Source organism: Lichenostomus cassidix, chromosome 2 (assembly GCF_008360975.1).
Source record: "Lichenostomus cassidix isolate B80296 chromosome 2, HeHo_3.0, whole genome shotgun sequence".
Lineage (NCBI taxonomy): Eukaryota > Metazoa > Chordata > Aves > Passeriformes > Meliphagidae > Lichenostomus > Lichenostomus cassidix.
In genome coordinates this window covers 66,435,362-66,451,679 of record NC_139482.1, presented here as the reverse complement: position 1 = coordinate 66,451,679, position 16,318 = coordinate 66,435,362, and the positions used below count along the sequence as shown (strand labels likewise).

The 16,318-nt window shown below is 41.7% G+C and overlaps 1 protein-coding gene across 3 annotated transcripts in view; it reads left to right on the top strand.

Moving 5' to 3' along the window:
- Positions 1–11,797, top strand: part of DSP (desmoplakin) — a 51,186-nt gene extending 39,389 nt beyond the window's left edge. For 2 of the 3 annotated variants that reach the window (XM_085051945.1, XM_085051944.1), the window contains exons 19-24: positions 635–797; positions 1,398–1,481; positions 2,385–2,492; positions 3,128–3,226; positions 4,057–6,348; positions 7,918–11,797. In XM_085051945.1, the coding sequence (XP_084908071.1) occupies positions 635–797; positions 1,398–1,481; positions 2,385–2,492; positions 3,128–3,226; positions 4,057–6,348; positions 7,918–11,112 (5,941 nt within the window). In that variant the 3' untranslated portion in view covers positions 11,113–11,797. The remainder of the gene's footprint in view (positions 1–634; positions 798–1,397; positions 1,482–2,384; positions 2,493–3,127; positions 3,227–4,056; positions 6,349–7,917) is intronic. The other variant, XM_085051946.1, reaches the window with a different exon arrangement.
- The last annotated feature ends 4,521 nt before the right edge of the window (positions 11,798–16,318 follow it).

Below are 16,318 nucleotides of genomic sequence, written 5' to 3'. Positions count from 1 at the left end.
GAGTTGTTCCTATTTTCTTTCTTTTTCTTAATTCTTGCTAATGTTCTTGGATTAAGTGTTTCCAGTCAGCATTTTCCCCCTCTGAAAAACAACCCTGTTTATTCCTCAACACCCTATATCTAAGGGTTAAAAAAGTAACACTAAGAATTATCTAACAAAGTTGAACCTTGAATCTGAATCTTGAACTGAAGGCATATTCTGATTGTTTGGGGGGGGGAGGGGTGGAGGTTGGGGTATGGCTTGTTTTGGTTAGTTTTATTTTATTTTTGTCTGAGGACAAAATGTAATCCTAACTGGTTGCTGATTGTTCAGTGAAAATTGAGAACAAGAGTACTGAAGTCAGCAAATTTGATTTTTATCACTGCAAAGTTTTATCCATCCCTCACTTTGACAGGAACGCCCAACCTCTGAGTATTACAGTGTTACTTAAAAGTGAGGTGTTAAAAACCCATATTGGATGACTAATAACCAGTACAATTCACATTTATATAAAATTTTTGTTCAGAATATCCTTTTCAGAGCTTTCCATAGTTTTACATTAGTTTATTTCTGTCTTATTTCTGAAAACTGTGTAAAGAAAGCGAAAGAGAACGCACTTTCCATTTTGACAGGTTTTTCCCTTTTTCTTTTCTAGATCATGGGATTTAGAAAGGCAGGTCAAACAGCTGAAAACCTACCGAGATCTCTACCAGTCTCTGTGCAAGTGGATCTGTGACGCCAAGCGCCGGCAGGATTCCATTGAGTCCGTGAAACTGTGTGATTCCAACACTATCATGAGATACCTACATGATCAGAAGGTATGCAGCACCTGAATGAGGTGTCTTCAATTTTCTGGATTTAAAATTGCTTTGCTATGCAGAAAATACCAGTACCAATGCAGTCTGCAATGCAGTGGCCTGTTTTGAATTATAAAGTATGCAAGCTACCAAAAAACACCACATATGGAGAAGGCAGGAGGGAGGAAATATTATTGTCCTCATTACTTTCTGTCAGCACTGCAACAGATTAAGAGCAGGATGGTTTTGGCTCCTACACGTTCACTGACACTTTTACACATCAGCTTTGAATTAATTAAAGGGACAGTAAGATGGTGCAACTTATGGGACAAATTACAGCACAAAAATAAAAAGCAAGTAAATACATCTAAGCTAAAGTCAATAAACTCTCTCTAATCAGCTCTAGGTTCAGTTTCTGGGTGTTCTTTCTGAGAACAGCCTTCTCATGCCCAGAGAGCTTGCTGTTGTAAAAACTGCCCAGCTACAGGTAATTTCAGGTCTCAGCCCCAGGGGCTGCAGTAGTCTCCTGCTGCAGGTGCTTTCTGATGGAGGCAGTGTGTACAGGAGGAAATACTGGTAAATCTTGCAGGAGTGTTTCACAGCTCACTTCTCTCTTGACAGAACTTGCACAGTGAAATCTGTGGGAAGCGAGACAAAGTCGAGGAGCTTCTCAAGCATGCAGATCAGTGCTCAGCTGCAATTAAGGTACTTGGATCTCAGCATTTTTGTGGGGTGTGGTCTTTCATAGTCAGGCACATCCCATTTTCTCTGCTCTGCTGACGGGTGAAAAGTCAGCTCCCTCACGTCTGTGTACAGAAATTGCTGGGGCTTCTGAGTACAAAATACAATGAAAGCAATTTGTGTACTTGCCACCTGAAGGCTACAGGATAATGCAGTAGATACCAGTGAGAGCTTGTCTTCAGGTGAACCAAAGCCTCCTTCTAGCCAGACCAAACTTTCCAGTTCACATGTTAAAAAATATAAGGAAATCAAGAACAGATTGGCAATTTACGAATTAGGTCTGATTAAAATGTGATCTGGGAGGCAAAACAAATGCAGATTACCGGGGGGAATGGTATGCAATAGCCATGAAAACCAGTAGCATACAGAGGGAATGGTTTTGTGGTCCTTGCATTTTTATGTCACCTTTATATCCACGCTTTCTCCAGCTTAGTCTCACTCTCTATGACAAGATCTTGCCATATATGTGATGTGGCATATGTGATATGAAAGAGATGCAGAGACAGTTATTTCTGATGAAATTTTGGTTGATAAAGTACTTAGACCAGTTCCTCCCATGAGTCTCTTTAATTTCCATGTAGCCCTCAACTAACAGAAATGCTTGTCTTCCTGTTTTTGTAAAATGTTTTTTCGCTTTTCCTCTTGTCATTCTCCTCTGTGAATCTCCACAGGGATACTTGAACTGATGAGCTTCTGTTTATGACAGAGGATCATCTGTATGTAGTCAGAAATATAAACAAGGGGAAAACGTAGCTTTTTATTAAAACAAAACAAAAACAACACAAAACTTCGCACTTTCTGAAGTACAGATTGCCAGAGTTCCTTGGCAGCTGCTAAAAGAGTCTTACTTTTCCTCTTATTTTTCAGGATTATGAACTACAGGTTGCTTCCTACAGTTCAGGATTAGAAACATTGCTCAACATACCTATCAAGAAGAGTGTGGTTCAGTCTCCTTCAGTGCTGATTCTACAAGAGGTATCTTTCTTTCCTCCCCATGAGTTTTTTGAATACATTTGTTTGTCTGTGTGAGCCACTGTGAGTCATACCCAGCTGTATTTTAGCACTTGGCACCATCACTGGTAATGTGCGCTAAGCACGTAAGCACAGGGAATTAGTGCAGAATAGTCACTGTGCTGTAAAATCAGACTTGGGCTTGTTTAGGCAGTAGATTAGCCCTCAGGAATTTACCTCATTCCTATGCAGTGTCCACTGCATACATATTGTGAGAAAGGTACATTCGTGCCCCAAGTGATTTAGTCACTTTCAGCCTGGGAATTAGCTGCTATTAAAAATTTAACTTGGGTTACATGTGACTGTCAGACAGGAAGAGCATGATGAACCCGGGGAAGAAGGCTTGAATTTAATCACATCAGCCATAGGGGGAGAACAGTCTTGGGGGAAAAAAAAAAGTGTGGATTTTTCACAAAGAAGAATTTATACATTTGGGGTCCTCAGAAAGTCATGTGAATTTGTGAGGAGAAGAATTTGCTTTTTACTTTGTCAAGTGATGTGTTTGCTCAAGTAGACTGGAACCCTTTAAATTATCTGAACATAGGTATGTTCATGTCTAACTCCAGTTCAAGCTGCTAACAATTCTATTTCTTTTCAAGGCTAATGAGGCTCAGTCCCGCTATATAGAGCTTCTTACAAGATCAGGAGATTATTACAGATTCTTGAGTGAAATGTTAAAGAGCATGGAGGATTTGAAGGTATTCTAACTCTTTTATTTTCTTTACCTTATTTTTTTATCACAGATTAGGAAACTATCACTGATCAGAGGCAGAAAGTACAGTGTAAAATATTCCACAAAACTATATTCAGAACTCAGAAACATCCTATGAAGGAGACATATTAGCAGTGTCATGTATCTTTTGTGAAAGAGTACAGTATTTTACAAAGTGAGACCTCCAAGGTCATGTGTGAAGTGAGGTAGAGAACTGGTCAATAAGGAGGTGCTCATCAAGGCACATGACTGATCCGTCCCTGCCATCCCAGCCTTGACCTCAGTGAGAGTACAGCTACCTCAGTGCTGAAAACTTGCTCCTCACAATTAAAGGCATCTCATTTCACAACATATTCTAAAATGTTACAAAATAAGCAACTCCTGATTTGCAACAGCTCAGTGAAACAGAGGGAGCTATTTAAGAAGTTGCATATATGGAATGTGATTTTCACCTGTTTGAAAATCAGGGAGGCTCTAAAGGTGACTATTTCATACTTCGCTGGTGAACTTTTGATACATTTTGCTATCAATATTGCACCTCCCTCATCCCATCAAGTATCTTTTCCCCTCAGAAAGTCATTATATGCTCATTTTTGAATAAGGTTTGATTCTAAATAAATAAATAAATAAGGATTCCAGAATTTGTCTTGATGACATTAAATAAAAAAAGGGGTTTTAGTTCTCACTGAAGCAGAAAGAAATATTTAAGTTGTCAGTGTTACAAATGTATATTGTATTGCATATGATGATTTTGAAACAGCTGTCACAAATACTTATGAGAGTTTTTCTGTTTGTTTTTCTGCTATCGTGTTACAGATGAAAAACACCAAAATTGAGCTCCTGGAAGAAGAACTCAGGCTTGCTCGGGATTCGAATTCAGAGACAAGCAACAAACATAAATTCCTGGAGCAAAATCTGCAGAAGTACCAGATGGACATTTCTCAGCTCAAGGCAAAGCTGATGAGTTTGGAAGAGATGAAAAGACAAGCTGAAATGGATGGAAATTCTACTAAGCAAAACCTAGACAAATGCTATGCCCAAATAAAGGATCTAAATGACAGAATAACCAGATTGACTTATGAGACTGAAGATGAGAAAAGGAAAAGGAAGTTGCTGGAGGATAGATATGAGCAGCAGAAGAATGACTATGACCAGCTGCAAAAAACAAGACAAAATGAGAAAGACAGCCTTGGTTGGCAAAAGTTAGAGTCTGAGAAGGTCATCAAGGAGAAGGAGTACGAGATAGAAAGATTAAGGGTTCTTCTTCAGGACGAAGGCACACGGAAGAGGGAGTATGAAAATGAGCTGGCTAAGGTAAGAAACCAGTTTAGCGAGGAGATGAGTAATTTAAAGAACAAGTATGAAACAGAAATTAATATTAAGAAGACAACAATCCAGCAGATAGCTGCACAAAAAGATGATGATGCAAAGGGCCTCAGAGCCCAGGTTGACAGACTGACAAGAGAGAACAGAGACCTTAAGGATGAGATCGTGAGGCTGAACGATGCCATTCTGCAAACAACAGACCAACGGCGGAGGGCAGAAGAAGATGCCCTCCAGCAGAAGGCTTGCAGTTCTGAGGTGTCACAGCAGAAGCATCAGTTAGAGTTGGAGCTGAAACAGATCATTCAGCTTCGTGGGGAAGACAACTCGAGATACAAGCAGGCTCTTGAAGAGGCTGCCTCAACTATCCAGGATAAAACTAAGGAGCTGGAAAGGCTAAAGCTTCAGCTTCAGGAAGAGGCTAAAAGCCGATGGGAACTTGAAAATGAATTGGCTAAGGTAAGAAACAGTTATGATGAGGAAATTATTAGTTTAAAGAACAAATATGAAACTGAGATTAATATCACAAAGAACGCAATTCATCAGGTCAACATGCAAAAGGAAGAGGAGACAAATAATTATAGAACACAGCTTGATAATGCCATGAGAGACAATAGGAATTTGTGTGAGGAAATTAGGAGACTGAAGAATACGATAAGCCAGACAACAGACAATCTACGGAAAGTAGAAGAGAATGCTCAGCAGCAGAAGGCAGCTGGCTCAGAGCTTTCTCAGAAGAAACAGCAGCTGGAGATGGAGCTAAAACAAGTTATTCAGAGGCACTCTGATGAAAGCATGCGGTACAAACAGTCACTTGATGATGCTTCGAAGACCATTAAGGAAAGAAACAAAGAGATTGAAAGGCTGAGAAAGTTGTTGGATGTAGAAACAAGTCAGAGGAAAGAAGTGGAGGATGAGAACAGTCAGTTGAAAAGAGTCCAGTTTGACCTGCAGAAAGCAAACACAAGTGCTACTGAGACAATTAACAAGCTGAGGATCCAAGAGCAGGAACTGGCCAGACTGAAAATTGACTATGAAAGAATTTTGCAAGAGAAAAAGGGCAGGGATCAAGAAAGTGCAAAGTTCCAGAGCACTATAAAAGACTTGCAGATCCAGAAACATAAGCTGGAGGAGGAACTTTGCAGGCAAAACAAAAATTTAATGGAGGAGACATCCAGGAGGAAAAAACTGGAGGAGGAAATAGAAGGCATGAGGAGATCTCTCAGAGACCAGTCAGTTAAAATAACTAATCTCACACAGCAGATAGAGGAAATATCTATTATAAAGAAGAGGAATGAAGATGACCTTAGACACCAAAGAGAAGTATTAGATGGTCATGTGAGAGAGAAGCAAAGATACATGGAGGAGATACGAAAGTACACATCTGATATTGAGACTTTACGTCGTCAGTTGGTCCAAGAACAGGAGCAATTAAAACAGGCTCACCTACGATATGAGCACTTACAGAAAACCTCTGAGGAAAAAAGCAAAGCCTTGAATGAGTGCAAAATAGAAATTGAAAGGCTTCAGTCTCTCACCGAGAACCTTACCAAGGAACACTTGTTACTGGAGGAGGAGCTGCGAAATGCTAGATTGGAGTATGATGACCTCAGAATGGTCAGAAATGAAGTTGATGAGAAAAATGCCACCATTGCTGAACTAAAGAATCAGCTTCAGATGAGCAGCAAGCAAACCCTGGAACTTCAGGGGTTGCTTAATGATTTACAGAAAGAAAGGGAAAAATTGAGACAGGAAATTGAAAAATTCCAAAAGCAAGCTCTAGAGGTATTCACACATATTTTGATCCCGGCTTTACTGTTTCTCAGATATATAATTAATTGCAATGTCCATTTGAACAAATTAATTCACCCTTTGCTGTTTGAAGTCACTGTACTTGTGACTAATATACCCTTTACGACCCTTCCTCTTGTTAATTTTTAAGTAAAAATGGCAGGATTTGGCCACTTCCTTAGACTCTTTACTCCCTGGGAACTGTTCTAGGGAGCCATAAGCTGTCTTATCACCTAAGAGAGCCTTGTCCTCAGCCCTTGTCCCAGAAGAAACCCGTGCTCTGTGCCAGTCTCCATCAAACCATCCTAGGGGAAGATGAGAACACCTGGAGTGCTTTTACAATCCCCTGCTGCCTCTGTGTTTCCCCAGGCTGTTTTGGCCAGGATGGGTTAAAGCAGTCCTTCGAGGCTGACCTGAATGTTGTCACAAAATAAACTGGCTAAAAACCCCAGAAACAACAAGTGTCAAGGTGCTGATTAGCTGGGTAAGGTGTGTAAGGTGTACAAACAAGGATTAGAAGTCACGTTGTCAGCTGTACCTAAGGCAGTGAAAACCTACCTTTCATGGACTGTTCTGGGGATTTATGTTCCTAAGTCACTAAGGGCATTTGCAAATTTAACTATTGGCCCTTATTTCTTAAACTTTAGGTGACAGCATAAACAAGTTAAAGAAAACATTTTAAAATATTTTGTTCTTCTGCCTGGTTTCTTGTACAAAGAGTTACTCTTTGAATGCATACAAGTGAACACGTGTGAAAATGTTTTTTCCCTAGACTTGTCCCTTATATTTCTTTTCTCATTTCCATTCTCAGTTTTTCTTTCCTTTATTCAGTTTTTCTTCCCTTTATTCTAAAAATTCTAGTACTGATCTTTAAAAAATACTAACATTTAGGATTATATAACATCTGTGCATATATATATACACACACACACATATATATGCATGTATTACTAATATATTAACTTGTATTCAGTTTAATATGGACTGCATACAAATGTGCATGCTTGTGGGTGTTTGTGCATATACATATGTTAAGACATTCCGTGAATAAAAATGCAAGGCAACACAGGTAAAATTGTTTGGAGTGACATGAAACTGACAGGAAAGCAAAAATTGAGTCGTATATGTCCTTTTTATCCATGCATGACCAGTATTTAACTGATGCAAATTCCCCTGGATTAGTAGGACTGCCAGGACATCTGCTGAGCATCAGACTATTAATGAGTCTTGAATGCTCTGTGTATTTGTCAGCGTACTGTGAGAAGTACCAAAAAGTTATAGAGACCTAAATCAGCCAAAGAGCAAGGCTGTGCGTAACAGAATGGAGTCTCTTGAGTCTCTGACAGTATTGGAGACACTGTAAGGGAAGGGATAAAATACCTTCTCTGGTTTATGTGTACCCATGGTCTTGGGTAAGGCACTGCTGTGACTAGAATGTTTTCCAGTGGGAGCTTGCTGCAGGTTAAATGACAGGCTGGAGAGCATTGGAGGTGGAGGGCATAACTCTAACCAGCACAAACTCTAACCATCCTTTCTTGGTTTATTTCTTCTCTGCAACTGTAGGCATCCAGTAGGATTCAAGAATCCAAAAATCAGTGTAGTCACATTATGCAAGAAAGAGAAACCCTGCTGATAAAAATGAGTGCTTTGGAGCAAGACAAAGCCAGGCTGCAGAGGTTAGAAGAAGAGCTGAACCGTTTGAAAGTTACCCTGGAATCAGAATCACGTTTGAAGCAACGCCTGGAAAATGAGAAGCAACAAATTCTGAATGACCTCAATCAGTGGAAGAGCCAGCACTCCCGGACAGAGGAATCCATAAGGAAGATCCAGTGTGAGAAGGATAAGAGTGAGAGGGAGAAGAACAGCCTGAGGAGTGAGATTGAAAGGTTGCAGATGGAAATCAAACGGATCGAGGAGAGATACCGGTGCAGACTGGAAGAGACCGCTGTCAAAAACCAGTCGGAGCTGGAGTCAGAGCGTCTCAGGATGCAAAGAGAGATTGAGAAACTCAAGCAGCGCCCATATGGAGCTCACAGATCTACGCAGACTGAGGAAGACTTTTGTATTGATGCCTCCAAGCTGGTGTTCAATGGGCTGCGGAAGAAGCTCACAGCCATGCAGCTGTATGAGTGTCAGCTGATAGACAAACCCACACTGGATAAACTGCTGAAGGGGCAGAGGTCGGTGGAAGAGGTCGCAGCTGACATTGAACCCTACCTCAAAGGGGCAGGTGCTATTGCAGGGGTGTCCCTTTCGCCCAGACAGAAGTATTCTTTTGTTGAGGCCAAACGGAATCAGCTGCTTACAGCAGAGAATGCAGTCCTGCTCCTAGAAGCCCAGGCAGCAACAGGAGGTGTGATAGACCCACATCGAAATGAGATTTTAACAGTGGACAGTGCTATCGCCAGAGATCTGATTGACTTTGATGATAGAGAGCAGATCTATACAGCTGAAAAGGCTATTACGGGATTTAAGGATCCTTTCTCAGGCAAAACTGTGCCAGTGTCTGAAGCCATCAAGAAAAACTTGGTTGACAGAGAAACCGGGATTCGTCTGCTTGAAGCCCAGCTGGCTGTAGGAGGGATTGTTGATCCTGTCAACAGTGTTTTCCTACCCAAAGAGATAGCTTTGTCTCGTGGGTTGATTGACAAAGACCTGTACAGGATGCTGAACAACTGCCAAGGCAATACAAAGAACTTCATTGATCCTACCACCAAAAAGGCAGTCACTTACATGCAGCTGAAGGAAAAATGCAGGATTGAACCACACACTGGTCTGCTTCTCCTTCCAGTGCAGAAGAGGAGTATGTCATTCCAAGGGATCAGGCAGCCCGTCTCAGCAGATGCACTGCTTGAGGCTGGAATCATTAAGGAATCAACCAGGAATGACTTGGAAAGAGGTGCAATTACAGTGGAAGAAGTGAGTGAAAGAATTATTGATTTCCTTCAGGGCTCTAGCTGTATTGCTGGTATCTACAACGAGGCTACTAAAGAGAAACTTGGCATTTACCAGGCTATGAAAATAGGTTTGGTTAGGCCAGGGACAGCTCTTGAACTCCTGGAAGCCCAGGCAGCCACAGGGTTCATAGTGGATCCTGTCAGCAACGCGAGGCTGCCTGTTGAGGAAGCTTACAAAAGAGGCCTTGTTGGAATCGAATTTAAGGAGAAACTTCTCTCTGCTGAAAGAGCTGTCACTGGGTACAAAGACCCGGAAACTGGAAACATAATTTCCCTGTTCCAAGCAATGAACAAAGAGCTCATAGAAAGAGGCCATGGCATTCGTCTGCTGGAGGCCCAGATCGCTACTGGAGGGATCATCGACCCCAAAGAGAGCTACCGCTTGCCAGTAGAGACGGCCTACAAGCGTGGCTACTTCAATGAAGAGCTCAACCAGATCCTTAGTGATCCAAGCGATGACACCAAAGGGTTCTTTGATCCCAACACGGAGGAAAACTTGACCTACTTGCAGCTGAAAGAAAGATGCATAAAGGATGATGCAACAGGGCTCTGCCTTCTGCCCCTGAGAGAGAAGAAGAAGGTGGTGCACACCTCACAGAAGAACACCCTTAGGAAGCGCAGGGTTGTCATTGTAGATCCAGAAACAAACCGGGAGATGTCCGTTCAGGAGGCATACAGCAAAGGCCTCATAGATTATGAGACCTACACGGAGCTAGCTGAACAGGAGTGTGAGTGGGAAGAAATAACTATCACAGGATCGGATGGCAGCAGTAGAGTTGTCCTTGTTGACAGAAAATCAGGTAGCCAGTATGACATCCAAGACGCCATTGATAAAGGTCTGGTGGAGAGGAAGTATTTTGACCAGTACCGTTCTGGCACCTTAAGCCTGACCCAGTTTGCAGACATGATTTCCTGCCGTAATGGCACGGACGAGGTGTTCCGGCACGAGTCAGTGACTCGATCTCCCACCGTGCTGAGTGTCAGGAGTTCTTCTTCCGTGATCCGGAGCGGTTCTTTCTCGGAGACCCCAGATGAGTGCAGTCCTATTGCAGCCATATTTGACACAGAAAACTTGGAGAAAATCTCCATTTCAGAAGCTATACAGCGGGGCATTGTGGATAGCATCACTGGGCAGCGGTTACTTGAAGCCCAGGCCTGCACAGGTGGTATAATATGCCCTACCACTGGCCAGAGGCTTTCCCTTCAGGAAGCCACTAGCCAAGGCATCATCGATCAGGATATGGCCACACGTCTCAAACCAGCCCAGAAGGCGTTCCTAGGGTTTGAAGGCATTAAGGGTGGGCGCAAGAGGATGTCAGCAGCTGAAGCAGTGAAGGAAAAATGGCTGCCTTACGAGGCTGGACAGAGGTTCCTTGAATTCCAGTACCTCACTGGAGGTCTTGTGGACCCAGAAGTGCGTGGAAGAATAACTACTGAAGAAGCCATTAGGAATGGATTGATTGACGGTCGCGCTGCCCAGAAATTACAAGACACCAACAGCTATCCCAAAATTCTGACCTGCCCCAAGACAAAGCTGAAAATATCCTACAAAGATGCAATGAATCGGTCAATGGTGGAAGACATCACTGGGCTTAAACTGTTGGAAGCAGCCTCCATTTCCTCTAAAGGCATATCCAGTCCCTACAATGTCTCCTCAGCCCCCGGCTCTCGCTCTGGCTCTCGCTCTGGCTCGCGTTCAGGCTCACGGAGTGGGTCTAGGAGAGGAAGCTTTGATGCATCAGCAAGCGCTTCATATTCTTACTCATACTCAACCTTCAGCAGTGGGTCTATTGGGCGCTAATAACAAATGAGGGAATGTGTCTGCATTTTATTATCGTTTAGATTATCCTATATTCCCTTTACTAAAAGAAAAATAACACCAACAAAGTCACTCAAAGCAAAGCCTTGAAGTCTTTTCTGTGTGTGTTACACTTTTCTTCTGAAAAAGCTGTAAAATGCTTGAATGCAAACTTATAGATTAGGGAATGCAAAAGTAATATTTGTGAATTTTAAGTTTCCATTTCCTTTTAGTCTTTGGATTTTAATAGGTCTCTGTATATTTTAAATACTGTGTTATGTGCCTTCTCCTGTTATCCATAACTGTCAACCTAGAAGGTGATAACTGAGGTTTGAAAGTCTTGCAGTAGTTAACTTTTTTTCCACATAGACCTTTTTCAATTTACTATTACAAAGAAAAAGATATTAACAATATGGACAGAAAATGCCCTTAATGCTGGTTTAGAATCTATACCATAAATATGAAACTGTCTTTCAGGTGATGTAGTTCTTTATGTTTGGCTAGCCATTTTCTGAAGTATAACTTGGTGGATGTAAAGGGCTAATATTAGGCTGGGCTTTTGTTTTACTGCTAACCCATATACATTTTCTACTGTTTTGCTGATTTCCCTGTAACAAAAACAAGCAAAAAGAATCTAACTGTACCATGTGAGCTAATCTGGGCAATAAACTTCTGAAGTTTGAAAGTATTTGGTGTGTACTTATTCATTTTATCTTGACATTCTTGGAGGTGCAGGTTAGAGAAAGAGCCATTTTCAAAACTAGCAGACATTTGCTTTATTGTAAAAAGTGTACAGGCATATTACTTTCCATGATGCTGAGACATCACTTTTATGAATGAGGACTTCTGATTCTGATTTTTCAGTAGGAAAATGAAGTTAGCAGCAATAATGAAAGCTATGCCCCAGAAGCAGAATGCCTATTTGCACAGTTGTTTATAGAGTTGATGATGATGATAAGGAAGCATATTTCTTCTGCTTGTGATCCAGCTCATTGTCTCTGCAGCTACAACGGACTGAGTCAGATTCTCCCTTACACATCCATGTAACTTTGGACAATGAGCAGAACAAAGAACTGGCTGGCTTAGCTGGCCAATACAGTGGCACAGGAACATCTTTCAAAACCTGAACAACTGCCTCCTGTAACGTCCTTCCACCTTTTCTGCTGGCTCCTGAAAGCCTTGGTTGAGAAAACCACAGTAGTGTGTCAGTGCTTGCATGATGTCTTCTTGTCATCACTTTTACATAGGCTGCTGGTAGCCTGCTGACTCCTTTTATCTGAGCTGAGAAACCAGAGCAGGACTAAATGACCACAGTATTAGAGGACACAAGAGTGATTTGAAACCACTTCAGCTCTAATTTATGTTCCTTAGCCAGTGCAGAAAATGACTTGTACACATGGAGGCTGTCCAGTCCTCTCCCATGTGGCTCACAGTGCAGATACCTCTGGGTAGGTACTATGTTACCAGCAGAGTGACTGATCATTTACAGGAATTTAGTATGGCTTTATACAACTGCTAGTACAGTGCTTTAAGAACAAAACTATCAGGATAATTTGCCAGTAGCTGAAATAATTTTTTCTGCTAAGTTGTTCAAAGCATATACCTGGGTTTAGCCATGTACTATGTAGGACCCCTGCTGCTAAATGACTTTCAGTTGCTATAGGTAGAAAGAAGCTGATGGGCATAAATGCTGGTCACTTAATGATGCTGCCTAATTTTTTTGTAGAATGTTTCTTTTCTGCTGTAAGGAATAGTACAGGTTCTGATCCTGCTGTCTCTGGATAAAGTTTATCCTCTAGCCTGAGAAGCATTTCCAGTGTTTTCTGAAGATGAGGGCTGTATATGTAATCTCTGCCATATATAAAGTATTCTCAGTTACTGGACAAAGAAATTAATGAGACTCATACAAGTGAGTGTTGGAGACCTCTACAGAAGATAGGTGAGAAAATGCATCATGTCTTCCAGGGAATCTTCACAGTTTTGGAGATTTCTCTCTACAGCTGAGTTTGTTAGCTGTACCACAGAGGCAGAGCCAATGTCTGAAAGGTCTGGTCTTCTAGGAAGAAAACTCTGTTAAAAAAAAAATTTAAAAATCACTGTTTTATTTAATCCCAGACTGGTTCTGCCGCTTTAAATTACTATGAAGTTCCTGGGATGAGGAGTAAGAGTAAAACTGGTGATTACCAAAGGAAAGTTTGCTGTTGGGTGCATATACTCCTGCAGTTTGCATGGGCTGAGAAATCCTGCACACTCCAACAGAATGGGCTTATGTTTTTTACTCAAGGCATTCCTGGCATTTCTGTTAAACTGTTTAAAGCTCCATCTTTCCATTCTACTTTTCTTACTGCTTAGTCAACATTTTGTCCTCTCATAGTGACCAAACTGTGAGATAATCTCACTGAAATTATGGTGACAGTGCTTTCTCCTTGCATACACTGCAGCAGCAGCTGCTAGTGTGGTATTAGCGGTGGCTTTATGTTGCCAGAGGTGGGAGAAACAGGTGCTCAGGGCCTGAGTAGCAGATGGGCCTGAGGAAGCAGCAGGTTGGGCATAACACTGCTAATACAGGATGCTAAAGAGATAAATTGAGAGTTTTCCTCCACCATCATAAAGGGGGTGAGGAAGGAGGTTTGGAAGAATCTTTTTTCCAGAACTGAGGTCTGGTATTTGCAATCCTGTGGGAAGGTCAGCTGGCAGAGGGAGGCATGGCAGGTGAGCACACGCAGCAGGGCAGTGTGGAGACAGTGTGTGTAGCAGTGCTCAGCATTTCTGAGCTAGGAGAGCCTTGCCTGGGGGTTGAAGAGTAGGCAGGCTGTGGTTTGTTGTAGTGGGATGTAGCAGGAACATGGACATGAGTTGGGGGCTGCTGCTGTGTATTTTGGCAGGATGTTCACAGGATCTGCAGCTCTTTTGACCCAAAGGTGGAATGAGCTCTATTAATACATTTTATAAGGAAAGACTGGCAACTTTGGATGATCTCTGCAGCTGAGAAAGTAATTCCTTGATACTGAAAAGCCTGAATGAACTTGTTGAATCCAGCCTGTAGCTGTGAGCACTTCCCTGTTCAGGAGGAGTGCTGAGCTGGGTATACTCATTAGCAGTCTCATAGTTTCCAGACACTCCTCTAAATTTGCTGCCTTCTCCTTCCCCCTTGTGCCTTGGGGTAGGTGATGCTCACCGTGTTCAATGGCAAATGTGTACCCAGAGTGCTGAGTTGGCTGCTGTGGCTGGAGAGCGTTCTCATTAGCAGGCTCAACTCTTCAGAGAATTGAGCTTTTCTCTGAGCAGGATAGCAGTTCAATCACAAGAGTTTTCTTGACTGATTTAATGGCCTTGATGTTGTGAATTTGTTGTCCTGCATTTCAAGGCTGGGAAGTGACTGCTGGTTAGGGGCCAAAGTGTGTAATGCACCATATGGTTTGCATGACACAGCAGTACTCAAGACAGAGTTTTGTCTATCTTTGGCTATTTGGAAATGTTCACATGCCATGGTTAATTAATAGTCCAGTCCTGAATATGGAAGAGGTGTGGGGAAATTTACACAATAGCAGCAATATGACTTAGTATAATGTTTAAATTACTAGTAAATTATAAGTATTTAGGCAGAGAGTGGGTTTTTGGTTGGCTTTTGTTTTGCATGTGTTCCAATTTTTAAACATTTTTGTAATATAAATCTGTAAGGGTCATTTGCTGGAGTTTCTGTGATCCTTGACTGTTCTGAGATGAGCAGAATTTACGTGTTGTGTAATGCTCTCAGAATAATGCTACACTCGAAAATACTTGTTTTTTACATGCCTAAACAATATGAGACTAATTCCTGCTGCTTTGACCAGGAGTGACTGTGAGGCAAGGTGAAGCTGTACTAGTGTAAAATTTGAGGAGGATCCAACTCCAGTACGTGCACATGAAAAATGCTCAGAAGTATGAAAAGTAACTCAAATGGTGATGATTAGGAGGTCAATGGAAATGGAGCAGCAAAGTACTGGGTACGTGCCTTCTCTTTAATTCTCCAGTACATGCAGCACCCTCCTCATGCAAATCATAGACTCACTGAGCATAGTAAAAACCTCTTAGATCTTTGAGTCCAGCTGTTAACCTAACACTGTCAAGTCCACCACTAAACCAAGTCCCCTAAGTGCAACATTTATGGCTTTGGGGCCTTCATCACTTACCATATGACAGATGAATAAGCGAGAGTGGCTGGGTTCCCTGGCACTGAAAATGCTTCTGGGAGACAAAAGCACCTTTCTCTCCCTTTCCAACAGGCATGCTCATGCCATTTCTCTCACCAAGGCCTAGGGACACATCCCATTATCTGCCTCCATGGTGGAAACTGTTGGATAAACTTGGTTTTTCAGAGGGGTTAAATGAGTACTGACATTGCAGCACAGTTAAAACATACAAGCTGCTGCTCCTGCTGCTGAGTGCTGTCATTTGTTTACAGATGAACTCCCTGCTGTATAATAAGCTTTCCACTCCTAAGACATTGCATTTAATGGCTGAATGGATTGTGAATAGAGGATGAAAGTATTCCATAAGAGGTGGCTGTCATTCCGTGTGAACATTACCTCCAAGACGTGCCACCCATCTAAGCCAGAGAGACCTCTACCCAAATTTCCCTTTTACCTCTTACAGCCTTTGTCTCTTACAGGACACAAAATAAGAGGAGAAGCACATCTGGCCAAAACTGCTTTGTGAACTGACCCTAGAGGCTTTTGGATTCCTACCTGCTTTCCCAGCTGTTTCTTTCGCTCCAGAAAATCCTTTAGGTTCTCTGGGGCCAGGCTCACCATTAAGTCTAGGCAGATCAGATTTCTCTTTTTTTAAAGAATTGCAGATTTTTAATTTTTTATTTAATTAGGCCAAGAGCAATGTGGTTGTTATTTATTTTAATTTTTTTTCTTCTATGAAAGCAAAGTACTGGAAAGTTTTTTACAAGCAGCCAAGGATAGAACTGGGATAGTGCTTGGTTTCTTGGCTGAGCTGAGGAGTTTAAAAACATAATCCAATGTTTCTTTTTCATATGGTTTTATTTTTAAAACTTTATTATTAAATTCAGTTCAATTTTAAAATGTTGCTATAAACATTTGCATTTAGGAAATATCAGGAAAATCTTTAAACTTCTCTAACAATTTTTTGTCTGTAAATATGTTTGTGGCATTTAGCACATATTTCAAAATAGTTGTAATTGATCTGGCATTGTTAGTTT